The 25515-nt window shown below is 40.2% G+C and overlaps 1 protein-coding gene across 4 annotated transcripts in view; it reads right to left on the bottom strand.

Annotated features, from left to right (window-relative positions):
- LOC147178377 (signal peptide, CUB and EGF-like domain-containing protein 3) overlaps positions 1-25515 on the bottom strand; it is a 109072-nt gene that overhangs the window by 61465 nt on the left and 22092 nt on the right. For all 4 annotated transcript variants that reach the window (XM_086068300.1, XM_086068298.1, XM_086068299.1 and 1 more), the window contains exons 2-4: positions 18635-18757; positions 13723-13848; positions 147-281 (exon numbers count right to left, since the gene is read on the bottom strand). In XM_086068300.1, coding sequence (XP_085924426.1) covers positions 147-281; positions 13723-13848; positions 18635-18757 — 384 coding nt within the window. The remainder of the gene's footprint in view (positions 1-146; positions 282-13722; positions 13849-18634; positions 18758-25515) is intronic.

Below are 25515 nucleotides of genomic sequence, written 5' to 3'. Positions count from 1 at the left end.
AAAATTGTAAAATATGGCTTTTACATGTGGCCTACTGATTACGGAAGAATAAATCATTAGATAATGGTCCAAATAAAGCTTTTGTGGCTAATCTTTTCCTCCTTAGTCAGATCATTAAAGTGCACGTGCATTATTGTGCATGTAACCTTTTGGCCTTTGGATGCAGGTATGCTGGTTGTCACTCAGGAGGAATCCATCTCGACAGCGACATTCATAGCTGCCCATCATGTTGACACAGATCTGCTGGCATCCGCCGTTGCCTTCCGAGCACTCGTCGACATCTGCATAAAGAGACACAAGACGCAATTAATACAATCACTTCAGGACAGAACAAAAGGTACGAAGAGTGCTAGTTGTAAACCACAATCAAAATAAGCAAGTCTTTGAACAGAGAGAGTTCTAATAAGAAACAGATGAATATCTTTTTTTTAAGGGCCGACAGTCACTCTGCGAGGCCTTGGTTACCAAAGACAAGAGTTATGCTTTGAGTTAAATGATAACATTAGTATAAGTACAAGCTGTAATATAATGTTTACCAAACACATTAATGTCTTCGCAGGCACGGAACACCGCGTAACTCTGAGGTTAATTTGAATGTCACAACTGGCTGCATGGTCATAAGTTCTTCCACAACAAACTCAAATGGCTTCTATAGACTTTACTTTGTGCGGTTGTGCACTGGCAGTGTTTCCCCAACTTTAACTGAACCAATGCCAATGTTACGGGAAGGAAAAAATATCATGGCAAATAACCAAAACTAAATAGTCACAAAAATCTCTTCTCACTTTTCTCACAAATGCACTTAAAGAAATACGTAATTCATTAAGAACTATTAATAACCAGCAATTCTGTGAAAAAAGGATCCTTTTATGTTGAGCGATTATGATTGTATAGTACATTTTAGAGATATTTTTGCATTAGGTACAGTAGCAGCCATTTTTGGACATGATCATTGTGACGTATCGCATGCTGTAAAGACGCAGAGAATTGCATGGCTTTAAATGACTACAAAGACACGCACGAGGAATTATTGCGTCCCACGGCGGCCATAACAGAGGGAATTACGCTTCAAAAGCAGTACGGCTACAGGAGACTTGTGTCCAGCCGAAAGTGAAGATTAAACTGTGGCTGATGAGGAGGACACATTCAGCATGAGTAGGAGTTAAGGATCGTCCCCAAATGACATATTCCAGGGCGATGTATGTGGGACTAAAATTACCCTTTACGTTGGTCACTCTGGACATATGGTTTGTGTACGGTCCCTAATCTGGACAGTAAAATTCTGGCTAACTTTTACTTGCTTCACCAGTTACATTTTGTTGTGCTTACTCAGTTTTAGAGTAATATTTACACCTGGAAGAAAGTAAAATAAAGAATTGGGGGGAAAAAGTCACTCAAGGGCTGAGGAACGAAGTCACAACCTTCAACTGGGGAGACCGCCACATTACCACATGAGCTATGCCACTCCTACTGTTTGCTTACATCCAAGAGGAGACCTCTTGGAGTTACGAAGCTTCCAGCTGACGAGTGGCATACTAACTAACACATAGCAGGAACTGCATGGCTCAGTAGATCAGCTGTCTCCCAACCTAAAGTTGTGGGTACGTTCCTCAACCCTTGAGTGACTTTTTTACCTCCCAATTTTTTATTTTACTCTCTTCCAAGTGTAAATTTTACTCTATTTAGAGTGGGAACAAATAGACTCAGTTTGGAGTAAAATTTACAGAATTTACTGTGCAGTTTTCAGTGGTGTATTGCTTTAATTTGTGTGAGATCTGGCCCTAAGAGTCTATCCCAATCCCTGATTTACTAATTAATTGCTTAAACATGTACAGTATAGCATATTCAAGTAAATAACATAATAATAACATGCACACTATATCTATATAAAATTGGAATGGATTTGGAATTGAAATTACTCCAATGGAATTTCCCTTCCTTAAGTGTCACAAAAGACAGTAAGACAGCCAATGGGTGGAATCTCAACAAAATAAAACACAATAACATGTAATGGGACAATCGGACCACAAACAAAACAAAAAAGTGACAAGTGACCAAGAAGAAGCTTGAGAAAAATGTGATGTGTACTTGCATACACTGCAAAATATATAGGAATGCCAAAAGGGCTTGTCTTAATCTGTCTGCAGAGGCCATGACTTCACTAATAGGTATCCGAAATGGCAGCACACCAGACTTGCACGGAAACTGCCAACTGCAGCATGCCTAAGCCATAAAATTGCACATGCAGCACAAACCCCTGGCAAGTGAGAAACCCGATCCACCTGGGCTAGAGTACCTGCTGATGACGAGTGTCTGTCAGCCCCATGGAGCAGGAATGCAGTTAGAAGGGAGGAAGCAGGATTCGAGGAGGAGGGAGACTGGGTGGGGGGTGGGGGGTGACTTGAAGGTTGGCGTGGTTGCAGGAGGGTGACAAGCAACCAAGTTAATGCACACAGATGCAGGCAGGGCCTTTTCAAAGGGATCGCCTGAGGCTCGGTTCTCTTATAGGACAAGAAATGGCCACAAGCACAATTAAGACTTACACTAATAATAAATCACGCACTCCTCACTGCTCTGCCCAAACAGGACACAAACATGAACTGTGCGTGAGTGCACTGTGGCTCTGGAGGTAACACTCCATTTTCTCTCTTCCCCTAGAGACCTGAGCTCTATCACTACCGACCACACTGGAACCTTATCCACCCCACTGCTCGTTGCATCAATAATCTGCTGTGTATACAAGGCTGTTTTTTTAATAAACCGTCATGCGAAACTAAATTACTGTCTATTTGTCCAGTCTGAGAAGGCCTTTAGGTTAAGTTTCCTTTCTGGGGAATTCTCAGCCCGGCAGAGTTACAAATTAAAATGTACTCTGTCTTCTTCTTTCTTCCCCGCAGAAATGCAGAGACAGATGCAAGCTCGAAACGGCAACCGACAAGTCGGCAACCTCAGAGACTTGACAAGTCAGTCGGTGGCAGGTCACACTCGTGGACCGAGTCTGCTGTCCGGTTCTTACATTCAAGCAACAAGCCTGTCTGCAACCTTTGAACCGCCGTTGCCACAGAGTTCGGTTTCCGTTGATTCGCCTCGTAGTGTGCCTTGCTGTTGTCTTCATGGAGTTGACAATAACAAAGAGAGGAGCTGCTTGAAACAGGAAATTTGCTATAACGCACGCATAAACCCAAATGTCCCTAATGCATGCACAACATGCCTGTGAGATATACAAACAGCTTCAGAAGGCCTGCGGGAATTCTCTTTCCATACGCTCAGTGCATCAATGAAGGTTTCATTTCCTGATTCCTTCATCCCTCCAAATGAGGCGTCGCCTGTCAGTAGATCTCTGCCGTTTAAAATAGCTCCCATAATTGCCTGTGTTGTGTGCTGGGCAAGGCTGGCGTCCAAAGCAAATATTTCCAAGCGGAAAGGGTTTCTGGCATGGCTCGGAGAAGTGCTCATGTTATTTGGTCTTTAAACATTTTTTAGAAATCCTCTGGAGGATAGAAAAAAATGTCTTAATCAAGTTAAAAGAGCTGCCTTAATTCTGAAAAATGAGACACGCCGTTGCTTTATCCCCGCGTCAGTCCAGGAGACGAAGGGACAAGGAAGGTTCAAACAGAGCGAGATTAAGAGATTGGTTGTGTTTGCGAAGGCCGTGTTCGCCGCTTTCTCAGATAGCCTTGGCTGTATATATAACATTTGGCCTTGTGCGGAGATTTAGAGCCATGTAAACATGGCGGTTGCCTTACTGAAAATCCTGAATCTGTTGCCCGTTTTTATTTTCTGGAGGTTGAGCCATGTCAGTGACAGTTATTACTGACTGATTGTACAGTGTGAGTGAAAAACAACTGCTGTCTGCCATCAGAGCTGTCTACGTATGCATCCCGATACTTGGCTTCTGTGCGGCGCAGACAGGACTGTCTCTGTGGTCTAGACAGACCAGAGACAAGGAGGTGAGTGGACGGACACTGGCCTCTTTGGGTATTTCATTTACAGGAGGCAAACACCCTCTAATAAGGCAGCAAATCAGACCCATGTGCAGTAACGGGCAACAGGAAAGCCGGGGGGGGGGGGTGCAAGGCTTCGCTGTTTCGACGCTTTGGTTTGTGAATAGGCTGTAGTTCAGTTGAGCGCCAGTGAGCGAAAGGTGGCAAGCACACGGCAAGCTGCTATTAAAACAAGATTTCCTATTTTCAAAAGGCTTTGAACAGGATTTCCCATTTCCCTATGTTTCCTTTCGAGTTCAGTGACGCAGCACGTTTCCTCAGCCACTTGACTAAACACAGCAACGGGTTTGAACCCAGCCACAGAGGACAGCCGAGTGCAAACACACATCTTGTCTTACAAGTGTCAGCTGAGCCTGAAGAAAGTGCTGGACCAGACTGTGCTACTCATTCTATTAATCACACATGACATCTGCTAAATAATGAGCAGAAATACATCTCTTTAAGTGACTCTATAAGTTGCTTTTACGACAATTTTACATCCTGTTTGCAAAAGGCAATTTTATAGTAAAAACGGCTTATTTCTTGTACACGTGCTTTAAAACAAAAAAAAAGAGGTAAAAACACGTCTAAAAACATAAATAGATCTCAAAATGCAATAATGACATTGGCTACGTTATCATACCAGATTAAATAAAGTAGTGAGAAACGCCACCTTTCTAAGTTGCATGCATGAAAAAGTCCCATTCATTCATGATTCATGAATGAGAGAATACATGGCTGTTTTTGTGTTTAGCTCAAGCTAATGAACTTGTTAACACTTCTCTGTTTACTGTGATAAGTGGGGACACAGCACTCCCATAACATAAGTTAGTAAGCGACAATGCAATGTTTTCAACCTTTGATTGACTATGGGCTATGCCATAATGTAATGTATTATGTAACTATAATCACACTGTACAGTTTCTTGTCCATGTACTTGTATTTGCCATTGTTTTTGCTTCATTTTACTCTGCTATCTGTTCTCATTTGTCTTAAAGTAAAGGTAAAAAAAACAAACCGATTTCAATTCCCAAATCAAGTAATGCATTGCAGAAGCATTAAAAATATCTTTTCGGATAAGAGAGGTAGGACAAGCAGTTGGTGCACATGTCCATGTCATGGGCATGTTTATTATTCAATATGACTGTGTCTTCAAACATTTTTGCAGGTCCATGTAAAGGGATGTTTTGATAGTGTAGTCGTATATGCAGAACTTTTGAAAAACTCAAATAATTAAAAGTTGCTCCTCAGCCTAACACTCCATAAGTCATTACCAGCAAGGTTAGCAAATTTACAGTACACTTTTTGAAGCCTTCCGCAAATCAATCATTTTTCATTCAAATGAGCTGCTGCTCATCCTATGTTCTCTACTGTGGAGTCCAACATGGATTTGGTTACCATGACAACAACCTGGGGCAGAGCAGAAAGTTGAATGAGGCGCCTACTGTACATGCGTAAGCAGAGGCCAGAGTGTGGAAAAAAAGCAAGCATCCAAAATCAGCAAACATAAGCACCTCAACAATTTCACAGAGAAATATGCCGCTTATCAGAAGCTAATCTCAGCTCTGCTTACCTTTTGCCTTTGACTTAGTGTTTCAGACACTGTAGTCTGGGGGTGTCTTGTTAATGACAGAGCTAGCAGCCAAGTCATGGGTGGAGAAACTCCATCTTGGGGCGATATTATTGTAACTGTTACTTAACAGTTTGGGGGAAATTGGGAAAGGCTCGGCAGCAGACACATTTTCCAAAATAGGCAGCTAACAAAGGATTTATTTGGTTGTTTAGTATCACACTTGATGGGCAGGCACTCTAGAGACACAACTATTTGTATACGAGCAATTAAAAAGCAATTATGTCCTCTTTAAAGATGTATTGCAGAATTTGTCACTTTTTTACTCGCGACTGCCACCTCTGGCCTACAGCGTAACTGCAGCCTCTGTGTCAAGCTCGTGTATGGTGGTGCGTGCGTGAGTATGTGCACTTGAATAAACTCTTCGCTTCTTTTTTTTTTCTTTTAAAATCGTACAAAATAATATTTCTCTGAAACTCCAAAACAAGTCTGGAAGTGTTTAAGAAACACAAGCCCAGGATACATTTCTTGGTGGACAAGCGTATGCCAAGGAGACAAGAGGCCCTCATTCTGACGTCTGATGGTTACCAGGCTGTTTGACGTTTACGTCGCTAAACCCACTCTCGGGCTTGAGTTTCCTCTGAAGTATTTCTGCCAATAGGCTCAGCTGGAATTGTTCATTTCATGGTGGATGGGAATGAACAGCACCAAGAAAACAGGGAGTATTTGTTGATATAAACCTTGAGAGCTGGCTAATGCACCAATTTTAAATCTGTCCCTTAACTCATCGCTATGCCTCGTCTACGGTGAGTTGCGGAGACTCTTGTCCAAACCAGATGTATGTGTATCACAACAAAAGCAAAGTGACTGCTCCCAGAGAGAGGTAGGGTAAAGGAGGAGTTGTGTTTAGGCCTAGAAGAGATTCTGCTTTCCTGAACTCTGGGTAGGACGTCATAAACGTAACAAGATCATTGTTGGCTTTATCCTAGCAGGGGTGAAAGGTCGTGGACAAATATGCTTGTTCAGTTCACTTGTTGGCTTGACTCGCCGTGTCAGCTGAGCATGGCAGAGATCTGCATCTTCATAGCAACAGCGATACACTCTTGAAATTGTCTTGAAACGATGATGTGCTCATTACAAGGTATTGCCAGCCCATTGATCTGTGGCAGTGACGTGAAGTATTAATTTGCCCCCATAGGATTCGGAACTCATTAGTAGACTGTTCAAATGGGAAAAGTAAGGGACCACAATCTACGGATACTGATAAATGTCTTGTAAATTTGTCACACCACAGAAAACGGTGTCATTAACAAACCTGGCAAAATAAAAATTAAAAAGTACTGCAAGTACTGTACATATAAAATGAGGCTCATGTAAAATCAAGCCATTATTTCAACTCTCAAACGCTGTGGACGTATCTACTGTATGTGCTAAAACCACGCCTCTATTAACTGTCAATCAAATATTATCACATCTACCCGTCTTCCTTTCATCATCCCTACTTATTTGAACCAAACCCCAAAAAATACACTTAAAGCCTCGTTGGCTGGAATGTACTGACTGTACTACGTAGTTCACAGTAACTATCTGCAAACGTGTATAAATGTGTTTCGAAATAACGTTTTGAATTCACTTTACAGGGTCTTTTAAGACCAAGAAACCTTGAGCAGAAACACATTTCGGATTACCTAGCCATCTGCCTTGACCAGTTGGGTATGAAATCAAGTCAAATTGCTAAGAGATTGACATATCTTGCATCACATTTCATGCATTTTCACGTGTTTGGCTTTTTGCCACTCAATCTCAGTTGTAATTTAGCACAACTTCATCTACTTAATTTGACAAATATAAATAGCCTACAGTAAAATACAAATTGAAAAACACCTTGTCAGGGATGACTTCCAATTCAAAATCCATCCATTCATCTATCTTCCATAATGCTCATCCTCATTATGGTCACGGGTGTGCTGGAGCCTATCCCAGCTGGTTTAAGTTTAGAGGTACTGGTCTTCTACTGGTCGCCTGTCAATCACAGGGAATATGATGTAACTGTATGCAAACTTTGACAACCAACCATTTGCACTCATAGCTAAGGACTATGTAGGGGTTTCAATTAATCTTATTGCAAGCTTTTTTAGCATTGAAGGAACCTGGAGTAAAAGGCGAGAAGAAACTTTACACAGCAAAGCTGGATTCAAACCACAGCCCTTAGAACTGTGAGTTGGACAACGTGTTCAATACATCCATTTGAAACGTTCCCTTTGATTTGAAACCTTGGAAAATAGTCTCTGAGGATTACAGGATTTGGGATTAAGGTTTAAAATTGACGTCATCTACTTAAAATATATCAAAGGAGCTTTCAATGTTTCAATTGCGACTTTTACAATAACATTAATTGGCAAAAATCTAATCACTTAGCAGGGTTAATTGATGCGACCTCCTCAAAGCTGTTACTTGAAAGCTGTAATGACATTGCTTTCGTGTTATAGATCATGTTATGACTTTGGGGAGGTGAAAGTAAAAGGCCATTCATTTCCCTATAGATTGCAAAGGGAATTGAGCTCTACTGAATCAATACAAACCAAATCAGTGTAAGTCAACAAGAATCAAAAGGGACACGGCCCACGGGTGGACCCCCAAGTCACTTCTGAGGGAAATGTGTCTTTTGACAAAGGAGTGAAGCATGAACACAAGTAAACAATGTGGTGACGGCATGCTTGTCGAACATTTTCCTATGTTCAACATAAAGGTGAAATGGCATGTTTTTGCCGTGGAAATAGTATTCGCGCAAGTGTTTACGATACAAGCGACAAGGTACTGCAGTAAAACTCAATGATAATGACGCATACTCGGGTTTCCAAAAGGACCTCATCCGAATTGCGCAGGTCATATACGTGGGGACGGTGGTGCTACAGTGGGGAACTAATAGACTTCCTGCATCTGGTTTTCATTGTAAAGGGGATGTGTGTTTTGGATTAAATTGACATTGATTCCTCTGTTTTTCCTAAGACTCTAAAAATCCTTTACAGCTTGGCCATGTGGTGATTAACTACCACCCATCCCTCACCTCCAGCGGCAAGCAGCCGCGGTGGTTATAAAAGATGCAATCAGGCTCTTGAATGCCACGTTGCTGATGTTGATGTTCAAGAGGGTACAAAAGCACACTGTGGGCTAAATTATACAGAGAGTGACATCTCACTCCGCGTAGACAGAAGCAGCGTGCTGTGATATTGCGTTGCTTCCACCTTGCTGACTTCCTGACATCTCCGTGAGGCTTAGGGCCGACAAGCGGAGACCTCAGAAACCGCAGCGTCCCTGTTGAGGCACACAAGGCAGCGTTCTGCTTCATGCTCCGCCGCCTTCTGCCACCGCCCGATGCCATTATGCTGCCAACACATGCAATTACAAGGAGTCCTGTGGCACGTGCCGCAGTACGAAAAGAAACGAAATGAAGGAGATGCACGGGGAAACTGTCCCTGGGCTGACAAGAAAATGAAACTGAAATGGGATGTTATGGGCATGACTACCAGCTACACATAACATACAATAAGAATCAATTTAAAGACATAAGATTCTGAACTCAGCATGAACTTTTAAGGATCAAGACAACGTCTCCTGCTCTGCAGCCTCGGGCACATCTGGTCTTTAAAGGCTCTGAGGGTCTGACCTTGTCTGGGAACCAGCTGCTTAGGGGTTCTCCACTCCAGGGCCAAGAGGGACTAATCTTTTCTTTGGGGCCAAAAAGAAGCTTAAACCTGAAAAAGGAAGTTGGGGCCTTGGCTTGAAATCGTACTTATACTTCTTCCCCTCTTCTTGGGTTTGTGCTGAGGGTTATTGCCTTAGAACTTTGGACAAAGAGCAATCTTCAGAGTTCTTAATGCCTCAAGGCAGTACATGAACTTGGAAGCGACATACACATTCACATTATGACTGCTTGCACTATATCATGATGTAAGTAGTTGCCGTACAATTAGTAGGCAACAAGTCAAGGTCAAAGTCAACTATAAACATATATTGACAAATAATATTTTATATGTGACCTCAGTATTCTGATTAATATTACATTTGTGGAATATGAGTTATGAAGCAAAATCCAGCCATTTTTATCCATCACAGGGGGGCGACCATTTTGCCATTTGCTTTTGAGTGAAAATGACATCACAGTTGCTCAGGGCTCAGGCAACGACCAATCACTTCTCACCTGTTTTCTGAAGCTGAGCTGTGATTGGTTGTTACCTGACCCCGAGCAACTATCATGTCATTTTCACTCAACAGCAAATGGCAAAATGGTCTGATATTGATTAAAAAATTGTTTTAATAAACTGCTGGATTTTACTGCTTAACTCACAATATTAACCAGAATATCATATTTAGACTGGTGGGGCTGCGTAGAGCATATTATTGTCAATAAAATGTTGGGGGTTGACTTCCCCTTTAATGAGGAAAAGTGCTTTACAAACTGGATCGATGGGCAATTAAGTGGTGAAAATACAATACAGGAAGTTGCAAGTTCAATACAGGTTTCATATTTCAATAATAATCAACATAGGCTGTTTTGTTTTGATGGCGCCTGATTTAGGGGCACAAAAAAAAACCATATCAAAAACGACTGATGGACAAAACTGTTTGATGTAATCGTCATACAACCGTTTATTGCCATTACACACCTGCACGCAAGCCGGGAACTGATCCTCGGTACATCAAATGGTCCACTCACAACTGGATGCACTTTCTAAATGGCTTGGAAAATAACCCTGCACTGCAGATCCAAGTGAGATACACCGAGAGGGGGAGCGAGTGACTATCAGAGTAATAGAAAACCTCTCACAGCCACAACTGGTTAGTTCCGTTGAAAAAGCATGCCGCACATGTCTTTGTCGAGGGGTGGAGCTTACAGGAAGAACCCATTGAACTTTGTGTACGTTATTTCAGTAATGCATGAACCCGAATAACAATTTAGGCATTTGCACGCGAGTAATTTGGTACCATTTAAGTTTATGATCAAACCCAGGAATTGCAGGTGTTTTTCATTAAAAGGTGACCTTAATCCTGGCATCACTACACTATAACTAAATGATGGATGAGGTTTATGCGACCGTGCCACTTTGTGTGTCTACATATAAAAGCTGACTCTCCATGAATAATGGCCCGAATGTGAGCTCTCCTTTATCGAGTAACCGGTTACAATTCCTCGCCGAAGTGATGAGTGCAGGCTACGGCTAAAAGCATGAAGCAGATGGAGCTCTCAAGTGCACTTGGATTTAATAAAAAGATATGGGTCAGGTGGATAGCCCAAAGCAGGGGCGATGCTATGTTTAGCAACAAGAGACACATTATTTAATAGACTTTTAAAACATTTTCAGTGAGGCTAATTTACATAGTGCACTGGTAAAATATGAAACCATGGGAAAGTACATTGGCCCGCTGGCTCACTCAGAGCTCTGAGCTCAGGGTCCAAGCCCTTTATAAATTTGTCAGGCTAATTAAAATGAGAAGCCTTTTTTTTCTGCAGGTGGAACCAGACTCGGCAAGACTACAATATCACATGTAGAGGACTCGAGTCAGACTCAACTCTCCAACTTTAGATCTTGCGACATGCTTGGCTTAAACTTAAGACACTTGACTTCTAAAGTGGAAGTCAACCTTAAACATTTATTGACAATAAATGTTATATATGACCTCACTAGTCTAAACATGACATTCTGGTGAATATTAGATTTTTGGAATCCAGCCGTTTTTATCCATCTCAGGGGGCGGCCATTTTGACACTTGCTGTCGAATGAAGATGACATCAATGTTGCTCAGGTCTTAGACAACAACCAATCAGAGCTTACCTGTTTTCTGAAGCTGTGATGTATTTGGGTGTTACCTGACACCTGAGCAACATCGATTGTCATCTTCAGTCGACAGCAAGTGGCAAAATGGCCGCCCCCTGAGATGGATTAAAAAAAGCTGGATTTTGCTGCTTAACTCATATTCCACTAACGCAATATTAACCAGAATAGCTTATTTAGACTAGTGGGTGTGCATAGAACATGTTATTGTAATTTTTTTATTTGGGGGGGGGGGGGTGAACCTGACAACTGCATGCTATAATGCACAGCAGAAAACCCCCAAAACATGTTTCATTGATTTTACTCTTACGCTGTACCGCGCAGTCAAATGTTCCTGACCTTGCTTTGCACGACGAGTAAAATATTTGGGGAATCGTAGTTTGCGGTGTATTTATTATTTAAACTATAAATACAGGCAATTCTAATCACTTTTAGCGGATGTTTTTAAAAATGGTGGCCACTGCTTATGAAACGTTTAGTTTAATGACAAAAAGAACAATTGTTTCAGTATACTGTAGTTGTAAATGAGCTACCCAAGTGAGTTATGTCATGTATAGCAAACATGTAATACACATAATACACCAAATTGGAGAGTTTAATTTGTGGGAGATCATTTTAACTCTCCAAAATACACGCACTGAGCAGAATAATTTTTTTTTTCATGGCTTTGCTTCATAAAGCACTCGTGGAAGCAATTGCTGAAAGGCAGTTATCTATCAATGACGGGCAGATGTCACGCTAAATTTATTTAAAACGACCAATAAATCATGTGGCTAGTTCACCAACTTTGGTTTCAGGGTACAATGGATCAAATCCCGATCACGGCAAGTATTTTAGGAGTCAACTTTTAAAAGTGTCTGAGAAGTAAAGATGGGAATCGAAAACCGGTTCTTGTTGAGAACCGGCTCCAAGAGTTTCAATTCCTTGGCATCGTTTGTCGTTTTTGCTAACAAATCTCTTATCGGTTCTGTGTGGGACGATGACGTCTCCACGCACGCGAGTCGCACGACGTTTCCGTGCGCGCCGAGCAACAAACATGGCGCCACGCTCGAAAGTTTGTTGACATCTTTCAAGAAAAGCTCATGTTAAATCCGTATCTCACTAAACAGCGCCGGCTTGCAAAGGTAAACGGCGCAGCCCGCGAGTGTTGTTGTTTTTTTTCATCAGGGTTGATTCAAGGTTGCAAAACGTGGAAAGACGTACAGAACGAACCATGACTTAAAAGCAACACTCGCGAGTTCCACTGGCTGCGTATGTTTTGACTGAGGCAGGGAGGATGAGTTTTTGAGTGCTCAGAGTTCATCTTAGTGTTGGACATTATTGTCACAAAATAATCTAAGTTGTATTTTGAAAATTTCTACAGAAGATGATTAAAAAAATATTTAATGTGTTTATTTTCAAATTTTTTCTCTTTCTTTTTATTTTTTTTCTGAGGACCCCGTGGCATCCCATTGAGGAGTCCTCAAATGTGGACCTTAAAACTTCACTGTTGGCTTTGTCAGGCCATGTTACTTTTAAACATGTCTCTTGTTTACAGATGCAACAAAGACTTAAAAAAGTGGATGCTAATCTGTATTCATCTTTTTTCCAAAAAAAGAATCGCTAAAGAATTGAATCGTTAAGCAGAATCGAAAACGGAATCGGAATCGTAAAAATCTTATCAATTCCCCATCCCTACTGAGAAGAGTTGAGAGAATTGTGTAATCCTGTAGGGTTAACTTAACTCTGCTTAGAGAGTTAAAAATGTACTCCTTCCTAGTGTGAAATATTTTCACTATTTACTGATAAAAGTGTGGGGCTATATGAACTTGGAAAAACTGTTAAAATTAAGCACTGTTTTTTTATGGTATACATATATATATATATATATATATATATATATATATATAGATTCCCCCCCCTCCTTTCTTTTTTTGCCACTGTTGAGCTGTTAACCAAGATAGCATTTAGCATTAGCTAAAGTAATAACACAACCACCAGTCACCAGATTGACTAGTGATTAAATTTGTTATTAATAGGTCCTGGTGAGAATTTATTATAGCGAATTTGTGGCGTCCTGGTTTTTAATTGTGAAAATCTGGTCACCTTACACTTGAATGAAACTTCAAGATTATGACTTGAGACTTACTTGTGACTTGCACATATCGTATGTAACCTACTCGCACCTCTAATCAATATATAACAAAAGTTTTCTCATGTAACTATGAAAGACAATGAGTTTAGTAAAAACGCGGAGAAAATATCTCAAACATAAACACACACACACATTCATAAACCCTTGCTCACACACCACACACACACAAATCACACACTCTCACTCAAATCACACACTCACCTAGACAATTGTGGCCATCATGTGCCAAGCGGAAGCCATCATAGCATGTGCACCTGTAATTTCCCGGAATGTTGATGCACTCATGGACACAGCCACCATTGTATTCGGTCGCACACTCGTCCACATCTGCAAAAATCAACAACAACAAATAAAGGCATTAGAGCAGACACCTTAATTGTGCAAACCTGTCATGTTCCAATTCACAACTGGGTGAGTTTGATAGGAGGAGTGGTGGCTTGAGAATAATGTCTGCTAAATATGACCATCTCTACCAAGGCAGTATTTTAAAGTATTGAATTTTAAACAGGGTTATCTTCTTTTCCCCGTCTTGAGTGGCCGCGCCCAGGTCACAATGCGCCCAACCCCGTTGAGCCAATGGGAATGGAGACTCACGTTGCCTTTTTGGGCTGTGCCTGGCGGGGTTTGAAATGGGTGACCCGACCAGGGGGCATAAAACCCCAGAGAACTTAGCTCCAAGGGTTCAATAAATTGAAATTCTATCACATTCAATAGAGCTCAACCAAAACATCTATAAACACAACAATGACATTTTAAAGCAGTCCATTTAAAGTATATTTCATGAGGAAATAGTAGAGATGGGACGAGATCTTGTAATACGAGATCTCGCGGGAGTAGAACGCCACGAGATTTCTCATCCCTGCAGCACGAGATCTGTATTCTTTTCCAGGCATTTTTTTATGCCTCGGGTATCCGCTTATTTAGCGTACACCTTCATGACAAATTTTGCAAAAGTCTTGTCTCGTTCATGTTGATTCAACTTCTTGAGACATCTCACGGGATTTGTGTCTCGTCCCATCCCTAAAAATGTGTTTTACGTTCATGTTAAGCTTAAATCTTTCCAACTGTGTCGCATAGCTAAATGACAACGATACATATAACTCGACTAGGGATGGGTGAGTACCGATACACGGCCTTGTTTCGTACTCACGACAGTGGTCGATCGCCCTTTTGTGGCTGTTTTATGATCAGGAACTAGAAATTAGAATCGAAAATTGCCATTCATTTCATGCGATTTGAATGAAAAATGTTTTACTGGGATATATAGGTCTTCCTGTTTTTTTTGTTTTTTTTAATGTATCAAAAGTACGAGTGGAATCGGTGAATACTCAAGAGTTGAGTACTCATACTGTTACAGTATATACAGTCTGAAAAAAAGTGGGATTGAACAAACATTTAATTTTACCACTTAAACCACATCTTCATATATATATATTTTTTTTCTAACACCCCTAATACATATATATATATATATATATATATATATATATATATATATATATATATATATATATATATATATATTAGGGGTGTTAAAAAATCGATTCGGCAATATATCGCGATATTAAACATCATTTTTTTATGGGAATATTCAACAAAACATCTTACTTCGGTTTAGGATTCACACATTAAGCATGGATGAATGTTATATTAATGGAACATTAAGCCTTAATATTTTTATTTCAGTGCTGTTCAAACATGAAACAGACTACAAACCAGTTTGTTAAATGCAGTGGCTCAGTTATAAGCCTGAAATTTCAGATAAATAAATACATTTTCATACAAATCTTATGGTGCACATGTACAAGTTTACCGATTTGTATTTTCTAAATTTGAGTTTTAAAAAAATCGCAATAATCAATTTATAGATTCGTATCGGGATTAATCGGTATCGAACCGAATTGTGACCTATGAATCGTGATACGAATCGAATCGCCAGGTACTAGGCAATTCACACCCCTTATATATATATTTCTGTGTGCAGCTTTTGCCAGAGAGGAATTTTCTGTGCGTTGTCAATGGTAATATTAAGGTTACAAAGGGTAAAACAGTGCATACGAAATAACCATTAACGCCACAAAGTAAGTTCACAAGTGCAAAGAAATGTGTCCCATAAAGACGGAGCGGAGGCTGACGTTTGCAGAAAGACGGCAGATTGGTTTGACAGTGGGAGTGAGGCTGTCTGTAATGGTTATGATGATGGCCGCAGGGCCCCACTGAGAAGACCGGGACACGATGGATTGCGAACACTGTGCACATCCACTCAGCACTTGCTGGCCCATTTAGGCCCTATGATCCTGGTCGTTCAGCTTCTCTTTGAGGCTGGCGCTCTCAAGGCTTAATTTGACTTGACAGCGGAGGGATGGGACCAAGACAAAGGATCACTCTCTGCTCCCCACGTCTCTTCTTCCCACACATCAGCGCCGTTTTTTTCCAAGCTCAGCACAATCCCGCTCCGCTTTTGACTCGGAACGCGTACATGTTCAACAGATTCTCCTCCATCAGCTTTGCTCAGTATTCTAAACTTGCTGTCACAACATGAAGACGTGGTTCACAATCATACACACTCCCCTTTATTTTTGGTTGTAAATTGAGTTGACGGCCCAAGATTACCATGAGACAACAGATTAACATTTTAATTTGTATTTCCAGGTATGCTCATCTCGATATGATACACAAGTTGAACCCGCCCATTTTTCATTTGAGCAAAAACATTGGAACATTGGTGTGTTTTGTTGCCCAAGTGGGTTCTGCTATGTTCAAACAGTAAATAACGCTGAATAATTTGGGTTTTGTTGAAAGGCGTAACCAACATGAAAATCAGAGAGCCGTTGATGTCATGTGACAGCGAAAAACTGGAGGAAAAAAAATGCAGTCCAACAATCTATAATGTCCTGAAGAATAAACCATGAAGACGCTTGGGCCTCATTCATCAGACATACGCATACGCTCTTGAATTTGGAAGGATTCTTCAAACATCTACTGAAACCTTGCATACACACAAATTACGATGCATTTCCTTTTTGCCCAAGATGCACAATATATTGAAACTGCTATCATTTATAAAATCTATAACAGTCCTGCTCTTGATCCCTAACATACAAGTCAAGGCTTGGATTTGCATGCTTTCTCCTTTCTCTTGATTGATGTAACACCGAAACACATGATGACAGGTGTAAGAACCACAGAAACATTTTTAACCGCAAATTTAAAGAAAATTGTGACAAACTGATCGGGTTATCCTCCTACATGACCCAAAACAGAAAGAAGGTCATAATTACGATATATGACTAAATATTGACGTGGTTAATTTGAATATAACAGGCCAGTGCTGTAAAGTTGAAATTGAGGAGGGCTTTTCAATTTTCAGCCTGACAGTGACTCAAAGCATGCAGCTATTGTCCCATATAGATAACGTTAAGGAATCATCCAGCCAGGGGCCTGAAAATAAATCTTTTTACAAATCGTTCATATCCGCTGTACACAGACCAACCACAGCATTGTGATTACTTGCACAATAATACGGTTATGATATCCAATGCAACTACTGCTCAATTCAATAAGGCATGAATCAGTTCGAGAAGGTGATGCAATGTGTTCCATGCTGTCATTTTAGTCACGTAAATATTGGAGGTAGCCAAAAATGTGACAATGTACAAGTATAATATATTCTCACCGTGTCAATCAGAACTGAGCATAACTACTATTTTAATAGCAGAATATGATGATGCAGCTCTCATATTCTATTATAAAAGTGGTCAGAGTGTGTTGCTAGTAGTTGAATCTTCTCACTTATAATAAGAAACTGAACCCACTACCTTATCATTAAATTCAACTTGCTTTGCAAAAATATCACTATTTTAGAACCGTCTGCGAACCCTAATCCTCTGATTGATGAAGACTGAACACTGCAAATATTTGACCAAAGCTTCACAAATCAACTCCAATGGCCAACAGGCAAAAGGCCATGGCCGTCACTCAGTCAGCAATAAAAAAGAAAACATTGTGATTATGGCTTTGTAATAACACAAATACGATTTTTGGAATATCCTGATCCAGAGTGTTTGACTTTGGGAGGGAGGAAAGTCTTCAAACCCCCTGCTGGAAATAACCCTGACTGCTTGGCTTTGCTTCTCACTGCTATTTCAGCCGCAGTCTTAATTCTGTCCAACATGTGTATAGGAAATTGACTGCTTCATTTCATCTTGTCATAAAGGAGCACTCGGCAACGGGCTTTTCTCATTCTCCGTCCACTTCTCACCGCCTCGTTTCTCTTTTGCTCTCATGGCAAACACTGAGTGCGGCAGAAGCTGTTATCAAACCAAGTGTAAGAGTTTTGCAAGCAATAAGGCAAATTAACATTACATAAGTGGTGTAGTCCAGGGTATACGCGGGTATACGGCGTATACCCACTTCTTTTTCAGTCAGTTTTGCGTCTACCCACTTCTAATCCTGGATGTGCAGTTTTTGCACACCATTCAGCCATGACCCACCCTCCGCTGCCTTTAACTAGCTGGCCTGCACTCGCTGTCTGATTGGTTAATTAAAGGCATGAGGACTGACGCACCAATCAGAGAACGAGTAGGGCGGGTCATGCCGAGAACTTTATTGCTGACGCGTGGGTGCCAATGCCACTCCAGTTGATTGACAGGTCGCTCCGTCTCCTGCGCGATGATCGGAAATGTGAGCGAGGCAGAAATGAATAAACGTCTCTCCAGTGAGTGACGGCATGCAGGCTATCCGAACATTCTGTACATATAATGAAAACATCATTCACAGGTAAGTTTTAAAGTTGTTTCCAAATAAATCCTTATTTTAAACTGCTGGCAATGTGGCAATATCACTGTACACAGGAGGATTTTGTTGCCAGTACATTGCAGTTAAACTATTTTACATTATTACTATTATACTTTATTATTGTTCATAATTACAAATGTGCATAATTACAAATGTCGGTTTCTAAAACAGGGCGTCTTTCCCACTACTTGAGGGCCCACGACACCACTGCACTAGATGCATGTCTTTTTCAGTAAAAATGTTCTCCGTGGTCCCGAATTGAAACAGCCAATGTTGCATGTGTAAAAATTATCAAATTCATTCCGAATCCTTTTACCTTCACAATGTTTGCCATCTCCTTTGTAGCCCGACTTGCAGATACACTTGTAGGATTTCAGTGTGTTCTGGCAGATGGCATCGATGCTGCAATTGTCAAGTGCCTCTGCACACTCGTCCACATCTAGAAAGGAAGAAAGAGGTTGTTAAGTGGATCCCTCAGCAGAAAAGAAAATTCATCTGTAGCTCAATTGACTTTGGTGTAAACCAAAGAGCATAACTAAATGGACATAGCTTCAATGTGCATTTATTGATGGGACTACACATTCATCCTTTTCAAAATCTTGGATAACACAGAAAGCCTGACTGTGAACAGCTTTATTTCAAGTGAGTCTTTCTGTCTTTCTACAGTAGGTATAAAAATCGACACCATTTTTGTGATATAAAAAAATGAGACCACAAAAAATATTTTTTCAACCGTCTCCACCGTTAATATGACATAAACATGTGCATTTCAACGACACATAACTGGGATTTAGATGTGTTTAGAATTAACCAATCATATTCAAGCTCATGGTAAATGGGAGTCAGCTCTTGCCTGCCACCATTTTAAATGCCACAAATTAACTTCAAATTATTTTCAGATGTTAGTAGGCTTTCCTGCCTTTTTTATTTTGCTTCCAATCACAAGATTGAAAGCTTTGTGCTTTCCCCCACAACTTTTTTTCTTCTTTCTTTTTTTGCTTTAGGTGTCTATTTAAAAAAAAAAGAAAACGTTTTGTGCTAACACAAACTGCTATTTCGAACTGTTCATAATTCCCTCCAGGTCCAAATTAATTAAAACAGCCCCAAAATATCATGCTAGCATGAGCACCACTGTCGTTACGGCGTTCTCCTGGTGGTACTTCATTTTTTGTTTAGATAGCATTTTTCCACCTTGCAAGGCCCTCAAAGCACTTCACATTTGAATACCCATTCACCTACTGATGACGCAGCATCAGTAGCAACTGGGGGTTCAGTATCTTGCTCAAGGATACATCGACATGGTCACAATAGGATGGGATCGAACCCATAACCTCTGGATTGGGAGACAACCACCATACCACTGATCCATGCCGCCCCATGGTGATGAGCGCTGTTATATTTATTGCAAGTATATCTTTTGGAATTAGCACCAAAAAGCTCAACCTTGGTTTCCTTGATCACATTTTCAAGAAGAAGAAGATAACACTGGATTTCAGGACTATTACATTTGGGATTGTAATACGAGACAGAAAAATGGAAATGATGCTCAATACTTTGATAATAATGACAAAACAATTTATTCACAGATGCAGATTTATTAATAGCCTCTTTTTTTTTTTGCTTTCTTTATTAATTCAAACTCCAATATCCAACTGAGCACACAAACCAGAACGGTGCTGTCAAATAAGACACAAGAAAAAGAAAACACACAAAACAAACAAAAAAAAGGTCTAATGAGACAATACATTTTTTAAGTTATTAAATACCGACAAGGCTTGCTTCGTCTTAACCCTCCTCATTGCCCTTCCAAACCCTTCAACTTCCTTACAATAAAGCAAAAACAAAAGGTCGACATTTAATAAATCTACACCTGTGAATAAACTGTTTTGTCATTATTATCAAAGTATTGAGCATCATTTCCCTTTTTCTGTCTTGTATTACAATCCCAAACTTAATATTCTTGAAATCCAGTGTCAGGGAATCATTGTGCTGCCCTCCGGCTTGAGTTTCTCTTTAGGGCCAATCTTCATGCATGAGCCTCATGCTGGCTACACAACCAGCGATTGGTCATCCGGGCTAGCTGCTGTCAACTGCTGCTAATTTCAAAGCTAATGTCGTACAAATGCTGTCAGTGGGATGTGGTACTAAAAATTCATGAGTTTACACAGCAATCACAGTTCAATGAGCCAGCAATTAACATGTGCGTGTGTGGGCATTTAGCATGCATGGTCAAATCCATTCACTTTTGCTGTTTTATGTTTAGATCTTTTAAGACTTTAAAGACTGGACCAAAGACCACAATCAACCACAAGCCATCAGCAAATAAAAATACACTCACCAAAACGCAAATATCAGTTGGACTTTAAAGATCTGAATATCTAATTAGACACCCGCATCACTAAAAACTAAACCTAGCTGTTTTTAAAGCAAGACTAAATTGTACATGCCAGCTCTAATAAAAACGGATTAAAATAATGCTCATGGAACAAGAATTAAATGAAATAACTCATCAACGTCAGCACGGCGACATGTTAAGGCGAAATCATTTTTAGCTTCAGACTGGAAATGACCTTGCAACACAAGAAGCGCCTTGCCAGCTAAAACTGGCATTGGCCAATTACTGGGTTGACGGTTTACCATTAAAAAGTCAATGTATCAATAACTGCTAATACTGGTTGTCACCAGTAAGGGTGAGGGGACTTATAAACAGGGCACAATGATTGGCTGCTTGCAGAGTTGAGTAAACGAGCCACCATTTTAAAAATAGCACTAAGGAACTTTTCAACCGTAATAAAATATTTTCATAACTCTTCTGATGAAACATCAACTTAAAACTAGTTGAATGGTAGCTTTGCCATGGCCTGAAGGGATCTGTATCATTTTTACTGGCACTTTGATGAAGATGGTAGGAACACTGCCACAAAAAAAAATTGTGCTTTATGGCATACATCACTTTCCCCTTTCCCCATTCGTTACAAAGACGGAAGTCGATTTGAATGTCGACGCACGATTACTGCTTCCCTGGCAGAAGCTGCAAAACAACTCTAAAGGTTTGTCTGTGGAGGAAGCTACCCGGATAAAAGGACAGTCAAGGATCAACATTGGCCCGAATTTCACTCACTGGCATGAGCTAAAAAACGTCGCAATGCGCTTGTCCTCATAGGAAATGTGGTCTTCCTTCAGACATAACAATACCGCTTTAACACCACTATAATCAACGTAAACTGAAAGTTCCTTAGTGTTGCTTTAAAGTTAATTGACCCCATTCACATATTTGTATTCCTTCTCAGTAATGAAAGAGACAAGGTGTGAGCAGTTACATACAAACCCTAGATAGCTCATGTGCGCTCTGAGTCAATGTAAAGTAATGTCATCACAGGGCGGCCATCTTGGGACAGGGCTGCTTAATCACTCATAACATTACAACCAATGGAGCATGGACTGTATATTGTTCAACTCGCGTAAAATATCTAACGATTTTCATTTTTGTTGTTAGATATGACAGATGACACAACCTACTGTGCCGTGTTTTAAAAAAAAAGATCTGCAATTTATTTATTTTACTATTTATAGCCACGTGAATGAGGTTTGTAAATCTCTCAATTATTTAAGTATTTAAATGGTCAACTCCACCTAATTACCTACTACTGGGGGCGGTGTGGCTCAGTGGTAGAGTGATTCTCTCCCAACCCAGAGGTTGTGGGTTCGATCCCATGCTATTGTGACCACGTTGAAGTATCCTTGAGTTGCTCCTGATGCTGCGTCATCAGTAGGTGAATGAGCTGTCAAATATAAAGCACTTTGAGGGCCTTGTAAGGTGGAATGGTGCTATATAAATGAAGTACCAGTGCAGTCCCCTGTCCTACGATGGCCAACCAGTGATGACGCTGCCGACTTCAGCTTGACCCATCTTGAAGGAGACACAGATGCCTTTTTGCTGATGTGCATTGTTCTAAAAAAATATATAATTTTTTTGGGGAATAAAAGGTCCGGGTAGGTACTAGTTAGCCCCAAGGACAACATGAGTAGCATATGGGGCTGGTCTATAAATAGTTCACCAGGGATGGGACATCGTGACTTACTAAGGAGAATTAAAACAGAAGAATAATGTACACATGTATTTATTTATTTAAACTAAACATGATACTTTTCTTCCATACCAAATTATCAATATTTTGTTTAAAAATTAAAACGGTAACTGCCACCCCCAAAGCAAGTACATGTGATGTTTTCAATGTATTTTACCAATCAATACTTTTTAAATGTAGGTAAACGGCAGCTGACATAAAGAGATATGTACATTTAAAATACAACAAGGCCTTTAATTGAAGTGTTCCGTTTGAAGTTTGAATTGAAGCATCCTGAATAATTAGGGTGAGAATGAGAACAGATTCAAGCAGATGCATGGTCAGGTCTGCCTTTACGGAACCCCTAATCCAGCCAAATCCTGGCTAACTAGCCCAGGTGTTCAGGATTACCCCTCTGCACATAGGGGAAGGGCAGTTCAATAAGGTTTACATAGCTTCCAATATCCACTCTTATCATAAACCCTCTGCAGGAGCCGGCTGATCCCACTGGGAAATGACCTGCAACATAAACCCTCACGTTTAGCACATTGCCTATTCCTGGAGGACACAAGGTCTGCTGTGGTGATGAGCGCAGTAACAATGCACAATGCTTGCACGATCGTAATCGTAATCTCGAGCAGCTCCGTGAAGCATTTGCTTGCAACTGTAATGGGAACAAGTTTGTCCCATGATTGTTTATTAAAGTTGGTTTTACTTCCGGAGAGATTAATCACCTGATTATTGAGCAGATGGAATGATTGACTGTTAGGTCAGAAAATATTGTAACAATGTACAGCGTTGAAGTTGGTGATGCATTCCTGTCCTCAATATTTTATTGTCTGAAAAGTATATGAGAGTGTGATGCAAAATGGAATTCAGTATGCAGCCGGTGTGGTCGTGGCTCCGCCTGCCAAGTTTCCTTCTGGCCATGTAGCAATGCAGAAGCTCCCCCAGTTGCTGTATTGATTTATATCATGTGAGAACAATAAGACATCTCCTGTGGTGTAGCTTTGGTCTTTAGTCATCTGCCTTCCCAGAAAAAAAGAACCCACAAGAGGAAGTGTTGTTTTTAATGTGGAATGTATTCATTACTGTAATTGTCATGTTTGTTGGCGCCAGTGAATAATTTTAATGCTCCTGGTCTTGCACTGTGAAGCAAGGTCAAGCAGTTCAACTGGTTTCTGGGCAGCTCTGTAACAGTAATCGAGGTTAAAGTCCATACTTGGCCTTTTTGTTGCATTTCATGTGTCTCTATCACTATCAAATATAATCAGGTCAAAAACATATTTTTTTTTATCAAATTGTGGGCTGTCCATATTTTTTAGCAAGCATCCCTGCCTGTGGTCATTATGACAGAAACACACAAGAATTCTGCTTATCTTGTTATTAATGTTCCCACTGGATCAACAAATTGACTTTATCTTTCCAAGTTTGCTGCTATGCAGCCCTTTGGCTTGTACTCAAACATTTAAGAAGTGAAAACAGAAGAAAGTTGATTTAATCTGGTTGTGACAGTCTTCCACATTCTATGCAGCGTCTCAGTCTGCAGGCAGTTATGTAAACAAAAATGGCTGTATTTGGTGAAACCACCCACACCGGTTGAATATGTAACTTATGTGCCAGTCATCAAAAACAAAATCCCCTCTAATCAATGACAAATGGGAAATTTGTATTACAGCTACATCATTTTTCAAATCTGTCACCAAAGGAAATGCCAACCACCAACCAAAACATGAAACATTTTTTAGCAGTGACATGAAAATGACCAAAATGAGCAGGGTGGGAAGCCAAGCAAACATGCGACTACCCTGTTGCCTTTGGTGTTAGCTGCACAAATGGAAATAAACACAGTCGCACGAACTCCGATCTCATCGTTTGACAAGTTATTGTTAGCAAGTATGTACCCATGAACGAAAAAGAATTCCATTGGACAACAAAAGTTGCATATGCTCCAAATTGCTTTGGCAAGGAAATAACATGTCAGAGTCAATACATCCTTTGGTGGAGTCTGAGAAAAAATACAGCATGCTCAGTAATGCCGTTCTGGTAATTGACTCATGCCCAAGATTAAAAGATTGGGTTTTCCCAGTGAGTTTCTTTCATTCTTTTGTGTTGAGGAATCAGACTTGTTGGGAACAAGTTAGGCCAGCAGAGGATGAAGCCAATGCATTGGGACAAGGACGAATAAACAAAAGTCAAAACACACACACACACACACACACACAAAGCACCAAAGAAGAAAGGGATGTTGGGGGAAAAACCCAATCATAATTGGTCAAAATAGTTTTCACCATAAGACGTATCATTTTTCATGAGGATGCCATCTCCTTTTCTCGGCACATTGAAGCACATTTTAACATATATTAGCTTTAGTTTGAAGGAACTGGGTGTGACATAAAACGTCAGTTGTCAATGATACCAATTAATTGATAAATTCACAATTTTCAAAAAATTGAACTGACTGCCACCCAATGAAGGGTTTATACCACATGCATCCAAAATAGGAGCAGCATTGTTAATAAACAAAATCTTTTTTGTGTGTGTAATAATTAGAATACCAGTATGCACAATTGTGATATTTAAAATGGTGAAAATATAATTATGACCAGTATCCATTAATTTCCAAAAATGAAAAATAGTACATTTTGATATGTTTATTTTTATTTTTTTATTAAGATGTCTAATTATAGTAATTGATTTGTATTTATGAACATGAAAAAATTGTTTTAGGAGTTCAATGATTTACTTGGTTAATTTCTGAATTCCCAGAGAAGCCAGGAAAGCCGGAAAGAATGTGGCTTTAATAGATGGGTTCAGTGTGAAATTCACCATTCTTTTCAAAACAGAAAAACACTGAAAGCACCAAAGCACTTCATGACGCAAAATGGTGGCCTCTCGTACTTATGACAGGTGGTGTCATCAAACAAAACTTTGGTGTTTCCGCATCATATGGGGAAAAAGACACTGGCTGATGACTTGACTGTGATGCAAAATTTGTGAAAACTGTAAAATGATGATCGCTAGAAACTTCCTTTCAACAAACAAAACGTCAGAATGTGTTATACTTGGTACACAAATAACTGCATACAGTACTCCTGACTCAAGAAAGGTACGGAAGACTGGAAGCCAA

This window comes from Leptonotus elevatus, chromosome 2 (genome assembly GCF_054856555.1).
Source record: "Leptonotus elevatus isolate MCC_2025b chromosome 2, RoL_Lele_1.0, whole genome shotgun sequence".
Taxonomy (NCBI): domain Eukaryota; kingdom Metazoa; phylum Chordata; class Actinopteri; order Syngnathiformes; family Syngnathidae; genus Leptonotus; species Leptonotus elevatus.
Note: the sequence above shows the minus strand (reverse complement) of the source record. Positions and strands in the feature narration are given on the sequence as shown.